This window comes from Euleptes europaea, chromosome 18 (genome assembly GCF_029931775.1).
Source record: "Euleptes europaea isolate rEulEur1 chromosome 18, rEulEur1.hap1, whole genome shotgun sequence".
NCBI classification, from domain to species: Eukaryota; Metazoa; Chordata; class Lepidosauria; order Squamata; family Sphaerodactylidae; genus Euleptes; species Euleptes europaea.
In genome coordinates this window covers 1,226,703-1,238,743 of record NC_079329.1, presented here as the reverse complement: position 1 = coordinate 1,238,743, position 12,041 = coordinate 1,226,703, and the positions used below count along the sequence as shown (strand labels likewise).

At 54.1% G+C, this 12,041-nt stretch overlaps 2 protein-coding genes across 2 annotated transcripts; both read left to right on the top strand.

Moving 5' to 3' along the window:
* The first annotated feature begins 1,105 nt into the window (after nucleotides 1-1,105).
* On the top strand, nucleotides 1,106-5,467 carry LOC130489743 (thialysine N-epsilon-acetyltransferase-like). Its single transcript, XM_056863534.1, has 6 exons — nucleotides 1,106-1,218; nucleotides 1,961-2,012; nucleotides 3,177-3,260; nucleotides 4,283-4,384; nucleotides 5,136-5,176; nucleotides 5,291-5,467. The coding sequence occupies exons 1-6, from the start codon at nucleotides 1,156-1,158 to the stop codon at nucleotides 5,465-5,467; spliced, it is 519 nt and encodes a 172-aa protein (XP_056719512.1). The 5' UTR covers nucleotides 1,106-1,155.
* Nucleotides 5,468-7,328: 1,861 nt separating this feature from the next.
* LOC130489741 (thialysine N-epsilon-acetyltransferase-like) lies at nucleotides 7,329-11,407 on the top strand. The gene is made up of 6 exons (XM_056863532.1): nucleotides 7,329-7,394; nucleotides 8,862-8,913; nucleotides 9,496-9,579; nucleotides 9,972-10,073; nucleotides 10,342-10,382; nucleotides 11,207-11,407. The coding sequence occupies exons 1-6, from the start codon at nucleotides 7,329-7,331 to the stop codon at nucleotides 11,405-11,407; spliced, it is 546 nt and encodes a 181-aa protein (XP_056719510.1).
* The last annotated feature ends 634 nt before the right edge of the window (nucleotides 11,408-12,041 follow it).

The following is a 12,041-nucleotide window of genomic DNA, read 5'->3' as shown; positions in this document are numbered from 1 at the left end:
GATTGCAGGGTATGAACAGCATGTAATATCGCCTTGCCCTGTTTTCCCCCTTTCTTTTTAACCCCCCCCCTTTTCAATTCTGTATCCTAAAAAACCAATAAAAATTCTTTAAAAAGAAAACAGTCTAGAGGTCAGTTGTAATTCCGGGTGGGGGGTGTCTCTCTGCTATTTTCCCAAAGCAAATGTCGCTTTTTCTGGAGCAGCTGTTTTTCATGCAGGGGTCTAAATCACACACAACCACAAAGGACAATATAGTGGGAAGGAGTCACACTATGGCTCCTCTTTCAAAGGGCTTGTCTTATGTCGTTTGGACTGTAGATGGGGAAACTAAACTGCTTTTGGGGACCACAGCTCAGAGGCACCCACAGCTGTGAGGTAAGGGATTTGGTTCGGGGCTGAGAATGGGCTGCTGGAGCAAAGAGTTAACTCTTCTGTTATGGAAAATGGTGGAAGGAGCTTGAAAGGTTACTAGTCACAGTGGAGAAAACAGACGGCTAAGAGATGACTACAATCTCCCAGCTAATAAAAAGTGTTGCAGTACTGGGCAATTTCAACCAATTGCGAGAGGATACTTGACTTTGTCAAAAATCTTTTTGTCTCTTTGGCATGACTTGAGCACACACCTGCTCAGTCAACATGTGGGTAGGAAGTGGCCCCGATCCAAGTGACCCCTTTCCCCTCATTTTACAATATCAGATCACCAACATCATGTGGAGATTGACTGGGACAACTCAAGGACCTGCTGCCAGCTTGAGTAGCGGGCACAGACTGGGACCGGCATGGCCTGACGCCACCAGTGGTACCAAGAAGGAGGCTGCACTGCAGTTACAGGGCAAAGGGGTACCATGCCAAAGAAGACCCATCAGCATCAAGTTTCAGACTCATAACCGCCCTGTGGCAGTTTGCTAGCAAAATATCCTCACTTCCTTCACAAAAACTTCAGTCTAAGAGTTCCGAGGCTGTTCCTGGATTGCTTTACTCCTCTGACTCCCTCCCTACTTCTAGCCCCCCATTCTCTTCCTTCCCTGCTGGCCATGGTCACCGTCTCCCCGCCCCATGGGTGCAGCCATGCAGAAAACTGGCCGGAGTCCTCCGAGAGGGGTCAGAGTCCTCCAGCCAAGCAGTGGAGTAGAAGCCAGCAGGCCCCCTGGAGCCATGAGCCACATCATCCGCCCCTGGGCCCGGAAAGACCTGAAAGCCGTTGTGGGGCTTATTAGGGTGAGAAGCTTTTTTGGGGGGGATGTAGAACCCCAGAACACTGAAGAGGGCCCTGAATGCTGAAAGGCAGGCACAGAGATGAGTTTTTCCCCCTGCCCCAATTCTGCTGTCTTTCTGGCCCGGGTGAGTGGAAACAGGGTGGTATAGTGGTTAGAGTGTTGGGCTAAGAGACCCAGGTTCAAATCTATATTCTGCCATAGAGCTCACTGTGTGACTCTGAGCCGAACCCACTTCACAAGGTTGTTGTGAGAATAATACAGGAAGAATGATGTAAGCCATCCCGGAGGGGTAATCTCCTTGGTGGAAGGGCGAGATTAAATGTGCTGGACGGATAAGACATTTATTTGGGTGGGGTTGCTGCTTTTCAGGGCTTTTTTATCTGGAGTATATTCCCCAAAGACCCGAAAGACCGCCACAGGCCAGCACTTTTCACTCCATTGTTTAAGAATCCTGCCTGGCTCTTGCTAGCTTTAAGGGTACTCTGATAAGGTGTGAGCTCAGGGGGACGGGACCCACACGCACACTTTTCTGAAGGGTGGGCGAGGGTTGGTCACCACAATGCCAGTGAGGGTCTCCTTGAAATCCGCTCCCTCATATGCCCTGGGGAACCCCTGGATGCTGAAGCACAACTTCTGTCGTCTTTTATGCATGGTTATTTTGAGTCGCAATCTCCTCTGTACTGACGGGAATCCTTGTTGTGGCTATGCATGATTTTTCAGTATCCCCTCTTGATCTGTTTCAGGAGCTGGCTTCTTTTCACAAAGCCCTGGACCAGGTGAAAACTACCCCAGAAAGTAAGGAAGGAGCTATATATTATGTTGCCATTTTTCAGTCAGACCTTTGCTGTTTTAATGCTTGCCGTGACCTACTAAAGCACGGAGTCCTGGGCCCCCACCCACTCCAATAAATAGGGTTGCCAACTGCCAGGTAGCAGCTGGAGATCTCCTGCTATTACAACTGATCTCCAGCCGATAGAGACCAGTTCACCTGGAGAAAATTGCCGCTTTGGCAATTGGGCTCTTTGGCATTGAAGTCCCTCCCTTCCCCAAACCCCAACCTCCTCAGACTCCACCCCGAAAATCTCCCGCCGGTGGCGAAGAGGGACCTGGCAACCCTACCAATAAGCCCATTTTTATCCCCCCCAACTCCTAACCTGACTCTGCTCTCTTCCCCAAACTGTTTTTCCCTGAACTCAGACGTTTGGGCTGCAGTTCCTCTCCTCCTCTAAACGTTGGGAACCGAGGGGGGTTGTATCCCATCAGCAGCCCCTCCACACAGCTCCAGTGGACTCCTGAGCAGGGGTCCCTCGGTGGGATTCTTGCAAACAACATGGATCGGGTGACCGGGCAAGCCGCCCTGGACCAGATTGATGCTGTGGCTGCGAAAAGAGGTCCTTTGGCTTTTCTCAGGAAGCCTAGAGAAGCCACTTCATACTGAGGGGTGTTTTAGGGCCATCCTGTCTTGACCCGTCCCACCCCCCTGGGATGGAATTTGCCCCTGATTCCTGTCCACCTTTTGTCTGCCATCCAAAGCGCCTGTACAGTTGGGCTTACTTGAAGTGGTGACTTCCAGTGTGAAGTGGTGACATCCAGTGAGCCAGCGTGGTGTAGTGGTTAAGAGCAGTGGTTTGGAGCAGTGGTCTCTGATCTGGAGAACTGGGTTCAATTTCCCACTCCTCCACATGAGTGGCGGACGCTAATCTGGTGAACCAGGTTGGTTTCCCCACTCCTCCACACGAAGCCAGCTGGGTGACCTTGGGCTAGTCACACTCTCTCAGCCCCACCTACCTTACGGGGTGTCTGTTGTGGGGAGGAGACGGGAAGGTGATTGTAAGCCGGTTTGAGTCTCCCTTAAGTGGTAGAGAAAGTTGGCATATAAAAACCAACTCTTCTTCATCCACCCACCCCCAATGACTTTGATGTTTTTTTGTTACTTTTCTGCCAATCTTTTCTCCCTAGTGCTCGGAGATGACGGCTTTGGGAAAGATGCCACCTTTGGGTGCCTGGTAGCCGAGGTGCCCCCACAGCAGGGAAGCAAAGGGGGTAAGAGAGCTGGAGGCCCATTCAGGGACCTTTGGGACAAAATTCTGGGGCTTGTGGGGCCAGGAAAGCCTTGCGATTGGCTTTCGCGTGACTTGGGGTTGGGTCTGTGTGGTGTTGGCCCTGGAGGGAATCGCTGTCCAGGGGCCTGCAGTGGCTTACGGTAGCTTCCTGGGGCTAGTCCTTCAAGGAACTCACCAAACTACTGGCTGAGTGGCAGCCTTAACTAGTGGGTAGAGATGGAGTGGGAGTCATGGTGGAGAAGCCCCCAGCTAAAGCAGAGGGGCTGTGAAGTGTCCCCCACCTGGTGGTCATCTTAGTCTGAAAAGCCACGGCCACCTTTCGCTTCAGCATCTGCAGTGTGAGGATGATCACAACACCGGCCTTCCTTACAGAGTTGTTGTACACATTGCAAGATAATGTATGCAAAGCACTTTGAACACCCTAAAAACACTACATAAACAGCAGTTCCCTCAGCTGCCAAGGGGAGTTTTAAAAGAACACAGAGACCCCCTGGCCAGGGAAATCTATCTCCTTCATGGGCTGCAGAAGCAGTTATCAGACTATGAGCCCAAGAAAAAATCCATCCTGCCAGTTCTTCTGAAGGGTACCTTGCTAGGAGCTGCAACTCCCCTCTCTCCCCCCCCCCTTTCCCCAATTCCTTGCCTCTTCCTGTGGCAATTTTGCAGGCAGGGGAACTGGGAAGTCACCTCATCTGCTGGCTCCCCCCAGCTATCCTGTCCAGCCACTCTGACTTCTTTCCATACCCGTCCCTGCCAAGACTTCTGAGATATTTGAAATCCTGAAACTTGACTGTAGAATAAATTCTGCATCGCAAGCAAACACGTCTGTTTGCAGAAGATTAAATTGCATCATGTAACATTATTGTTAGTTCAGCAAACACACTAATCGCAAAATGAAATGTGGGCAGTATGGACTCAGAAGGGAGGGCGGGGTCTGGTTCATGCCGCCCAGCCAGTAACTCCCAGTCTGATGGTGGGTTTCTTCTTCCTCTCCTTCCCCAGGTGGCACAATTGTTGGGTACCAGTTCCATTATATGACCTATTGCACGTGGGATGGCCATATTCTCTTTGGTGAAGATCTCTACGTGGTTCCTGATTTCAGAGGTAATGAGGATGTTGCAGTGCCTCTAAGCGTGGACAGAGTGCTTCTCTTATACTGCTGAGCTCCTGGAGATCAGCGGAGAGTGGTGGAGAAGGGTCTTTGCCTTCTGAACTGGCTGTGCTGTCAGCCAGCTCTGAGCCAAGACCCAGCCGGTTCACAAGAGTAGGTGAGCCTGCTTGGTGTAACAAAGTCCCTTGGATCGACCCTGGATCTGGCCCCAGTTCAGGCAAGACTTTCAGATCAGCCCATGTGGCTTCCGTGCAGGCTTGAGTCTCTCTTGCTTGAGAAATGGTTTCCTCTGGCTGCTGTTGCCCCTGGCATCTAGGGAATGTGAACCCCAGATACGCTTCTAGAAGTGACTGTGCAACCATCAGAGGTAAGAAGAAGAAGAGTTGGTTTTTATCTGCCGACTTTCTCTACCACTTAAGGAAGAATCAAACCTGCTTACAATTGCCTTCCCTTCCCCTCCCCACAACAGACACCCTGTGAGGCAGGGAGGGCTGAGAGAGTTCGGAGAGAACTGTGACTAGCCCAAGGTCACCCAGCTGGCTTCATGTGTAGGAGTGGGGAAACCAACCCGGTTCACCAGATTAGCATCCGCTGCTCATGTGGAATCGAACTCAGTTCTCCAGGTTAGAGTCCACCGCTCTTAATCACTACATCACGCTGGCATTCTCCCTGCCTCCCTGCCAAAAGGAAGCAGCCAGAGATGACCTGTGGTCAAAGTATAACCTTTCTCATTGTCCTGAACAGGTAAAGGCATCGGCTCCAGTTTGCTGGCCAAAGCTGCCCAGGTGAGAATGAGATGGGGCCTCGCCTGGCAAAACCGCCGGACTGCCCCCAGGGCTGGGTTGGGTCCCTCAGCCCCTCTGCCCATGTGACTCCCTCTCCTTCCATCTCTTCATTAGATGGCGCTGGCAAAGGGCTGCTCCCAGATCCGGTTCGTCTCAGCCAACTGGAACCAGCCAGCTGTGGATTTCTACACCAAACTGGGAGCGATGAATGTCACAATTCAAAACAACTGGAACCTCTGCAGCATAGAGGGGGAGCACGTTCAGAAACTGGCAGAGCGGGCGAGAAAATAGCAGCCTCCTCGTACCATGGTGGTCGCTCACCCTCTGTGCCCACAGGCCCCAGGAACTCCCACTGGCAAGCCCCTGCCCTGCATTTCCCTCCCAGTTAACCCTGAACCTCTGGCTACCTCTGCCTCGCCCATTAGACCCTGCCACCTCCTGGAACCATTAACATCCCTCCACCAATTCCATTTTTCAATTGGTCCCAGAGAAGGCAAACATACTTTGAGACCCATGAAAGAAACCCTGAAGTCCTGGTGTTGAGACCTTTAGCTTGTGATTCTCCAAACTAAATGGCTTAGAGGTGTCTTTTTTTTAAATTCCATTCTGGTAAACCTTTGACCTGCTGATTTCACTGGGGAGTCCTCCATTTCATTCAGGAAAGGAAAGGAAAGGAAATAAATAAACAAATAAATAAATGGTATCAAAATCCGCCATCATTTCCAAAGCCTAAATCTTCATACGGAGATAATTGTCTGTTGTATTTTCAGCGAGAAATTGACTCTTAAAGTGGAGTGTGGCAATTGAACACCAATTCAGAATGTAAAATCTAAATTAAAAAGTCCTTGGGGAGGAGATTGTCCAACCATGACAGAAAGGTGCCTGGCTTTGTTGAGGGTCGATGGAGAAGGAAGTGGTGCAGGGGGTGGGAGGGGGGGTTCTTCATATTTCTCCTTTATGGAGAGTAATAAAGGCTTATGGGTAGAGTCCCAGGTTCAATCCCTGGCATCTCCAGTTAAAGGACAAGGCAAGCAGGTGATGTGAAAGACCTCAGCCTGAGACCCTGGAGAGCCGCTGCCAACATGGAACCAACATCTAGGAGTACCTTAAAGAATGACATCATTTAATTCAATATGAACTTTTGAGGGTCACCATCTACTTCATCAAATATATTTGTGATAAAAAATCATACAGGGGAATTTTTATGCGGGAGGGGAGCCAAGACGGAGTGAATTACACTGAGCAAGTATAAATCTCAAGGTACACTTTGAAAGGTACACTTTATTATTATTATTACAACAACAAGCAAAGAAGCTGGCATTAAAACATGCTAAGACTTGAAGCCCTAACCTGGACGGCCCAGGCTAGCCTGCTCTTGACAGATCTCAGACGCTAAGCTGGGTGGGCCCTGGTTGGTACTTGGATGGGAGACCACCAAGGAAGTCCAGGGTTGCTACACAGAGGCAGGCAATGGCCAACCACCTTGCCTTGGAAGCCCCACGAGGGGTCACCAGATGTTAGGCAGTTCATGAGAGGGAGGGCACCTTGGCCATCTTCAGGGCATGGAGTAGGGGTCACTTGGGGGTGTGTGGAGGAGGTAGTTGTGAAATCCCTGCCTTGTGCAGGGGGTTGGACTAGATGGCCCTGGTGGTCCCTTCCAACTCTATGATTCGATTCTATGTCCGGAGGGTGTGTCTGGGGGGCTCTTTGCTCCGCCACGGAGGGTTGAAAGGAAGTTCTGCACCAGCAACCTGGGTTAGTTTGTTGAATGAATGAATGAATGACTGCAGAGGGGGAAACCCTCAACCACCGCCCGCGTCCCCCGGGCACAAGGCATCCCTCCATCTGCATCCCGCAAGACCAGGCGACGTTGGGGTGTCCGGTGAGAGTCCAGCCCAGGAGCCCCTCGGAGCCCCACCAGCAGCTCCGGCCGTGAGCTGCCCCGAATCCGAGCGCCCTCGGTCAGGCCCCGGGCTCGAGGCGAGCTGCCCGCCCACGGCCCGCCCGGCCCCCCTCGCAAGCAAACTTGGGCGATGGATGGACGGACTGCTGGCCGGACCCCTTCCCCTTCCCCAGCCCCCCCCCCCGGCCTCCTGGGAAATGTAGTCCTCGGGCCGGCCGTCGGGTGTTGGAGAGGCGAGAGGCGCCGGCCATGGCCGAGGGGGCGATCCGGCCGTGCCGCGCCGAGGACTGCGCGCAGGTCGTGCGCCTGATTCGGGTAGGCGCGGGCGGAGGCGGCCCCTGGGGGGCTCCCGGGGCAGGGGCGGCGGAGCGCGGCCAGGTCCCGCAGGGGCACCCGCTCGGACCCCCCCCCCCAGGAAGCGCCCCCTCCCCTCCCGTGCCCAGCCCCCGAGGGCGCGGCTCTCCCGGAGCTGCCTTTGCAAGCCGCGCAGCACGGGGCCTCTGGGGAAATGCCGCGACGTGGCGGGGGCTGCCGGAGAGGGGCGCGGCGGCTCGGCGGCCGAGCCTCTGCTTGGCATGCACAGGGTCCCTCCGGGCCTCAAGCCCCGCCGTCTCCAGGCGAGGATCAGGGCACAGGTGACCTGGCCGACACAGACCCAGGCACGCTGGAAGCTGCCTGATACTGAAGCAGACCAGCAAGGGCAATCTTGTCTACTCAGATCGGCGGCAGCTCTGCAGGGTCGCAGGCAAGGGTCTTTCACCTCACTTGCTTGCCTGGTCCCTTTCACTGGAGAGGCCGGGGATTGAACCTGGGACCTTCTGCAGGCCAAGCAGAGGCTCAACCACTGAGCCACGGCCTATCCCCATGAAGCTGCTTTATACTGAATCAGTCCCTTGGTCCATCAAAGTCAGTATTGTTTAGCAGCTCTCCAGGGTCTCAGGCAGGGGTCTTTTACTTCTCCTTCCTGCCTAGTCCTTTTAACTGGAGATGCTGCGGATTGAACCTGGGACTTTCTGCATGCAAAGCAGATGCTCAACCACTGAGCAATGCCCTATCCCCATGAAGCTGCCTTATACTGAATCAGACCCTTGGTCCATCAGAGTCAGTATTGTCTACTCAGATTGGCAGCGGCTCTCCAGGGTCTCAGGCAGAGGTCTTTCCCATCACCTACCTGGCCCAGCCCCTTTAACTGGAGATGCCAGGGATTGAACCTGGGACCTTCTGCATGCCAAGCAGAGGCTCTACCACTGAGCCACGGCCCATCCCAAGACCTTTGCTTCACTCGGGAGATGTGCTGCCAGCCTGACCTCAGTGGGCCAAGGCCTGGTTTAATGTCGGGCGGCTTCATGTGTGGCTGTTTTGTCAGCCCAGCCAAGAGTCCCTCACTGCCTTCTACGCCCGCATCGCCTGGCTGCAAGCCAGCCCCCATAGCAGTGCCGCAGGGGCTTGGCCTACCCGGCGGTTGGATGGCTCCAGGAGATGGTGCTCATCGGCTCCTGCTTTCCATCAGCTGGGTCCGGGCCAACCCCTGCAGGGCATCTTGGCCCTCCTCGCTATGCCACCCAAAACAGTGTCTGGATGGCTTGAATGGAGAACCCGCCCTGGGCGGAAGAAGGCGGCTTCTCACACAAGCTTTTCTTTGAAAGTGACTTTTGGAGTGCCAGAGGAGAATTCCAGGGTAAATTTGGGGCCTGGAGGGAAAATGTGGGGTCCCAGGAGAGGACTTTTGACATCTGTTGATTTTGTACACCTGTTGTTGACGGTCTCTCACTCTTTCAACAGGAACTGGCAGAATTTGAGAACCTGTCTGAGCAGGTAAAAATCAGTGATAAAGGTGAGACCAAACTCCTGGTGCAGATTTTGGAGGGGACCCCTGCTCACAAAGTCTTAGTTGGAGGATGGAGGTGAAGCATGATTTTCGCAGAGTTGTGCCCACATTCTACAAAGGTGTCAGACTTGCCCTCCAGAACAGAGGGGAGGGTGTGGGGCACCTAGGGTTTCCAATCTCCAGGTGGTGGCTGGAGATCTCTTGCTGTTACAACTGATCTCCAGGCGACAGAGATCAGTTCACCTGGGGAAAATGGCCACTTTAGAAGGTGACCTCTATGGCATTATACCCAATTCCCAAACCCCGCCCTCCTCAGGCTCCACCCCCAAAATCTCCAGGTATTTCCCAACCTGGAGCTGGCACCCCTGGGGCACCCCAGATTCTGCCCTGCCAGGACAGGAGTGCCCCAGCCAATCTTCTGGACAGCTGAATTGCCACTGAAGAAACCTCAGTGCTCTCTGGATGCCAGAGTCTGTGGAAGGGGAGGGGCCGGGCAGCTTGGCCGCCTTTCCTGGTGTCTCTCAGAGTCTGTCTTCCCTGAGACTCTTTTCTTCCCCGTGCCTCTTTCTCTCCCTCCTCCCCCTACAGATTTTTGTGAAGATGGGTTTGGCCAGGTCCCCTTCTACAAATGCTTGGTGGCCGAGGCACCCCCAGAGTGCTGCAGTGGGGATGGTAAGTGATACTCAGGATTCCCCCCCCCTCATTTGCCACGTGGGAAAGAAAGCCCCCCGCTTCCCTCTGTGGACCCCAGCAAGCGTGGCCTGATCCAGATGTGCCACCCCCCCTCCCCACCCAGCCACTCAGCAAGACCGTGGCCAAGAATCCCTTGTGGCAGAAGCCAGAGGGCCTATCTGGGGCTGCCCCAAAGACGTTTGTGCTGTGCTTTGGTTGCAGGCACCACTGGGCCAGCCCTGGGTAAGAAAGACCTCCAGGCTGGGGGCCAAGTGGGGTTGGGGTCCCAGAGCACAGGCTGCAGGTCCAGGGGTCTGCTTGCTGACCCAAAAGCCCCCTGCCTCTAAGGGCCCCACCCAGGAAAAGTTTACATCCCTCCATGTTTCTGACAGGACGCACGATCGTCGGCTACGGCCTTTATTTCTTCACTTACAGTACCTGGAAAGGAAGGAACATTTATATGGAAGATCTCTATGTGATGCCAGAATTTCGGGGTACGGCGTTCAGACCAGGGGTGGCCCCGGGGGGTGGGAGTGAAAGAGCCAGTGGGAACTGGCAGGAACCGTCACAGGGGAAGTGGGCCTGGGTGAGTCTTCAGAAGTCCCAGGTGATGGGGAGGGAGCAACAGCGGACAGGACAGGCCACACTCGGTGGCTGGAGACAAGACGCCGGTGGGGGGGCAGGAGGGGGGCTTCTTGCCCCTGGAGCCTGCGAAGGCCACCCTGCAAAGCTGCGCTCTCTCTCGCTTGACCCTTGTCACAGGAAAAGGCATCGGGAAGAAGCTCATGAGTGCAATTGCTCAGGTAACCCTTTTTGGCTTCTGCTTCCCTGTTTTGTTGTTTCTCTGGGGGTGCTGGTGGGGCAGGCTGGCGTGTCATTGGTCAGCAGTTGCTCAGCCTTCAGCCGTGACCCAGATGGCCCCGGAGAGCCCGATCTCAGTTCTTGGAAGCCAAGTGGGGTCAGCCTTGGGTAGTATTTGGATGAGAGCCCTTGAAGAGCCAGCATAGTGTAGTGGTTGAGAGCGGTGGGTTGGAGCAGTAGACTCTGGTCTGGAGAACTGGCTTTGATTCCCCACTCCTACACATGAGGCCAGCTGGGTGACCTTGGGCGAGTCACACTCTCTCAGCCTCACCTACCTCACAGGGAGTCTGTTGTGGGGAGGGGAAGGGAAGGAGATTGTAAGCTGGTTTGATTCTCCCCTAAGCGGTAGAGAAAGTTGTCATATAAAAACCAACTCTTCTTCTTCTTCTGGGAGACCACAAAGGAAGTCCAGGGCCTCTGTGCGGAGGGAGGCAAGGCAGACCACCTCTGTCTCATGCCTTCAAAACCCTACAGGGTCACCATAAGTCGGCTGCAACTCGACCGCTCTTTACACGCACACCCAGCCTTCAGGGAATTTTACTGGAGAGAATGGGGGCGACTGAAGAGGTCCAGCTGCCTTTTTGGAGAGCTGGGAATGCAACTCCCAAGCTGGGTCCCAACCCCTCTGGAGTCCTGGCTGCAAGCCCCTTCCCAGCCCATTTCCTTGACGTCCCAAGCAAGGCCGTCTTTTTTCCTCCCCCGCTCCCTTCCCTGCAGCCCCTGTCTCTGCTCCCCAGCCCCACCGCCTTGCCCTCTCGCCCCACAGGTCGGCTTGGAGCAGGGCTGCACCCAGATGAGGTTTGCAGCGCTGGACTGGAACCGCTCGGCCATCGACTTCTACCTGCGCCAGGGGGCCGCGGACCTGACGGCCATGGAGGGCTGGCACTTCTTCCGCTTCGAGGCCGATGCCATGCAGGGGCTAGCCCTGGGGAAGCCAGGATCGGACCGTGCCCCCGCACACATGTGATGGATGGAGGTGCGCTGATCCGTGTGCTGGGTGGGTGGATCGGGATGTACCCCTTCCCCAGGTCTCCTGTGGAGGAACCCAGGAGTTCTTCAGTCCTATGGGAGTCGGGGTAGGGGTCAGGCCAGTGGGGTGGCACCCCCCATTTCACCAAGGCCTGTGCACTAGCCCTTGAATAGAGATTAAAACACAGATATACAGCCGCTGGCATATTCTCTCATTAATAATAATAATAATTTCTGTACCTATTTGCAGTCTACTCCGAGTTTCAGAATCCTGATCTCTTTATCGTCTCAACAATAGCACTGATCTGGGATAATTTTAGGACAGACATAAGGAATGAATCTTAGAATCATAGAATCATAGAGTTGGAAGGTCCCCCTAGGGTCATCTAGTCCAACCCCCCTGCCCAATGCAGGAAATTCACAACTACCTCCCCCCCACACCCCAGTGACCCCTACTCCATGCCCAGAAGATGTCCAAGATGCCCTCCCTCTTACACAGTATATAAATAAATCTACCTCTCATATAAATAAATCTCAACATTCACAACCAAAAGTTGAGGGGTGGGGCACAGCTGGCTTTGCGTTGTTATTTTTTAGGATTAGGAAATTTCATTTATTTTATTTCTTCATTT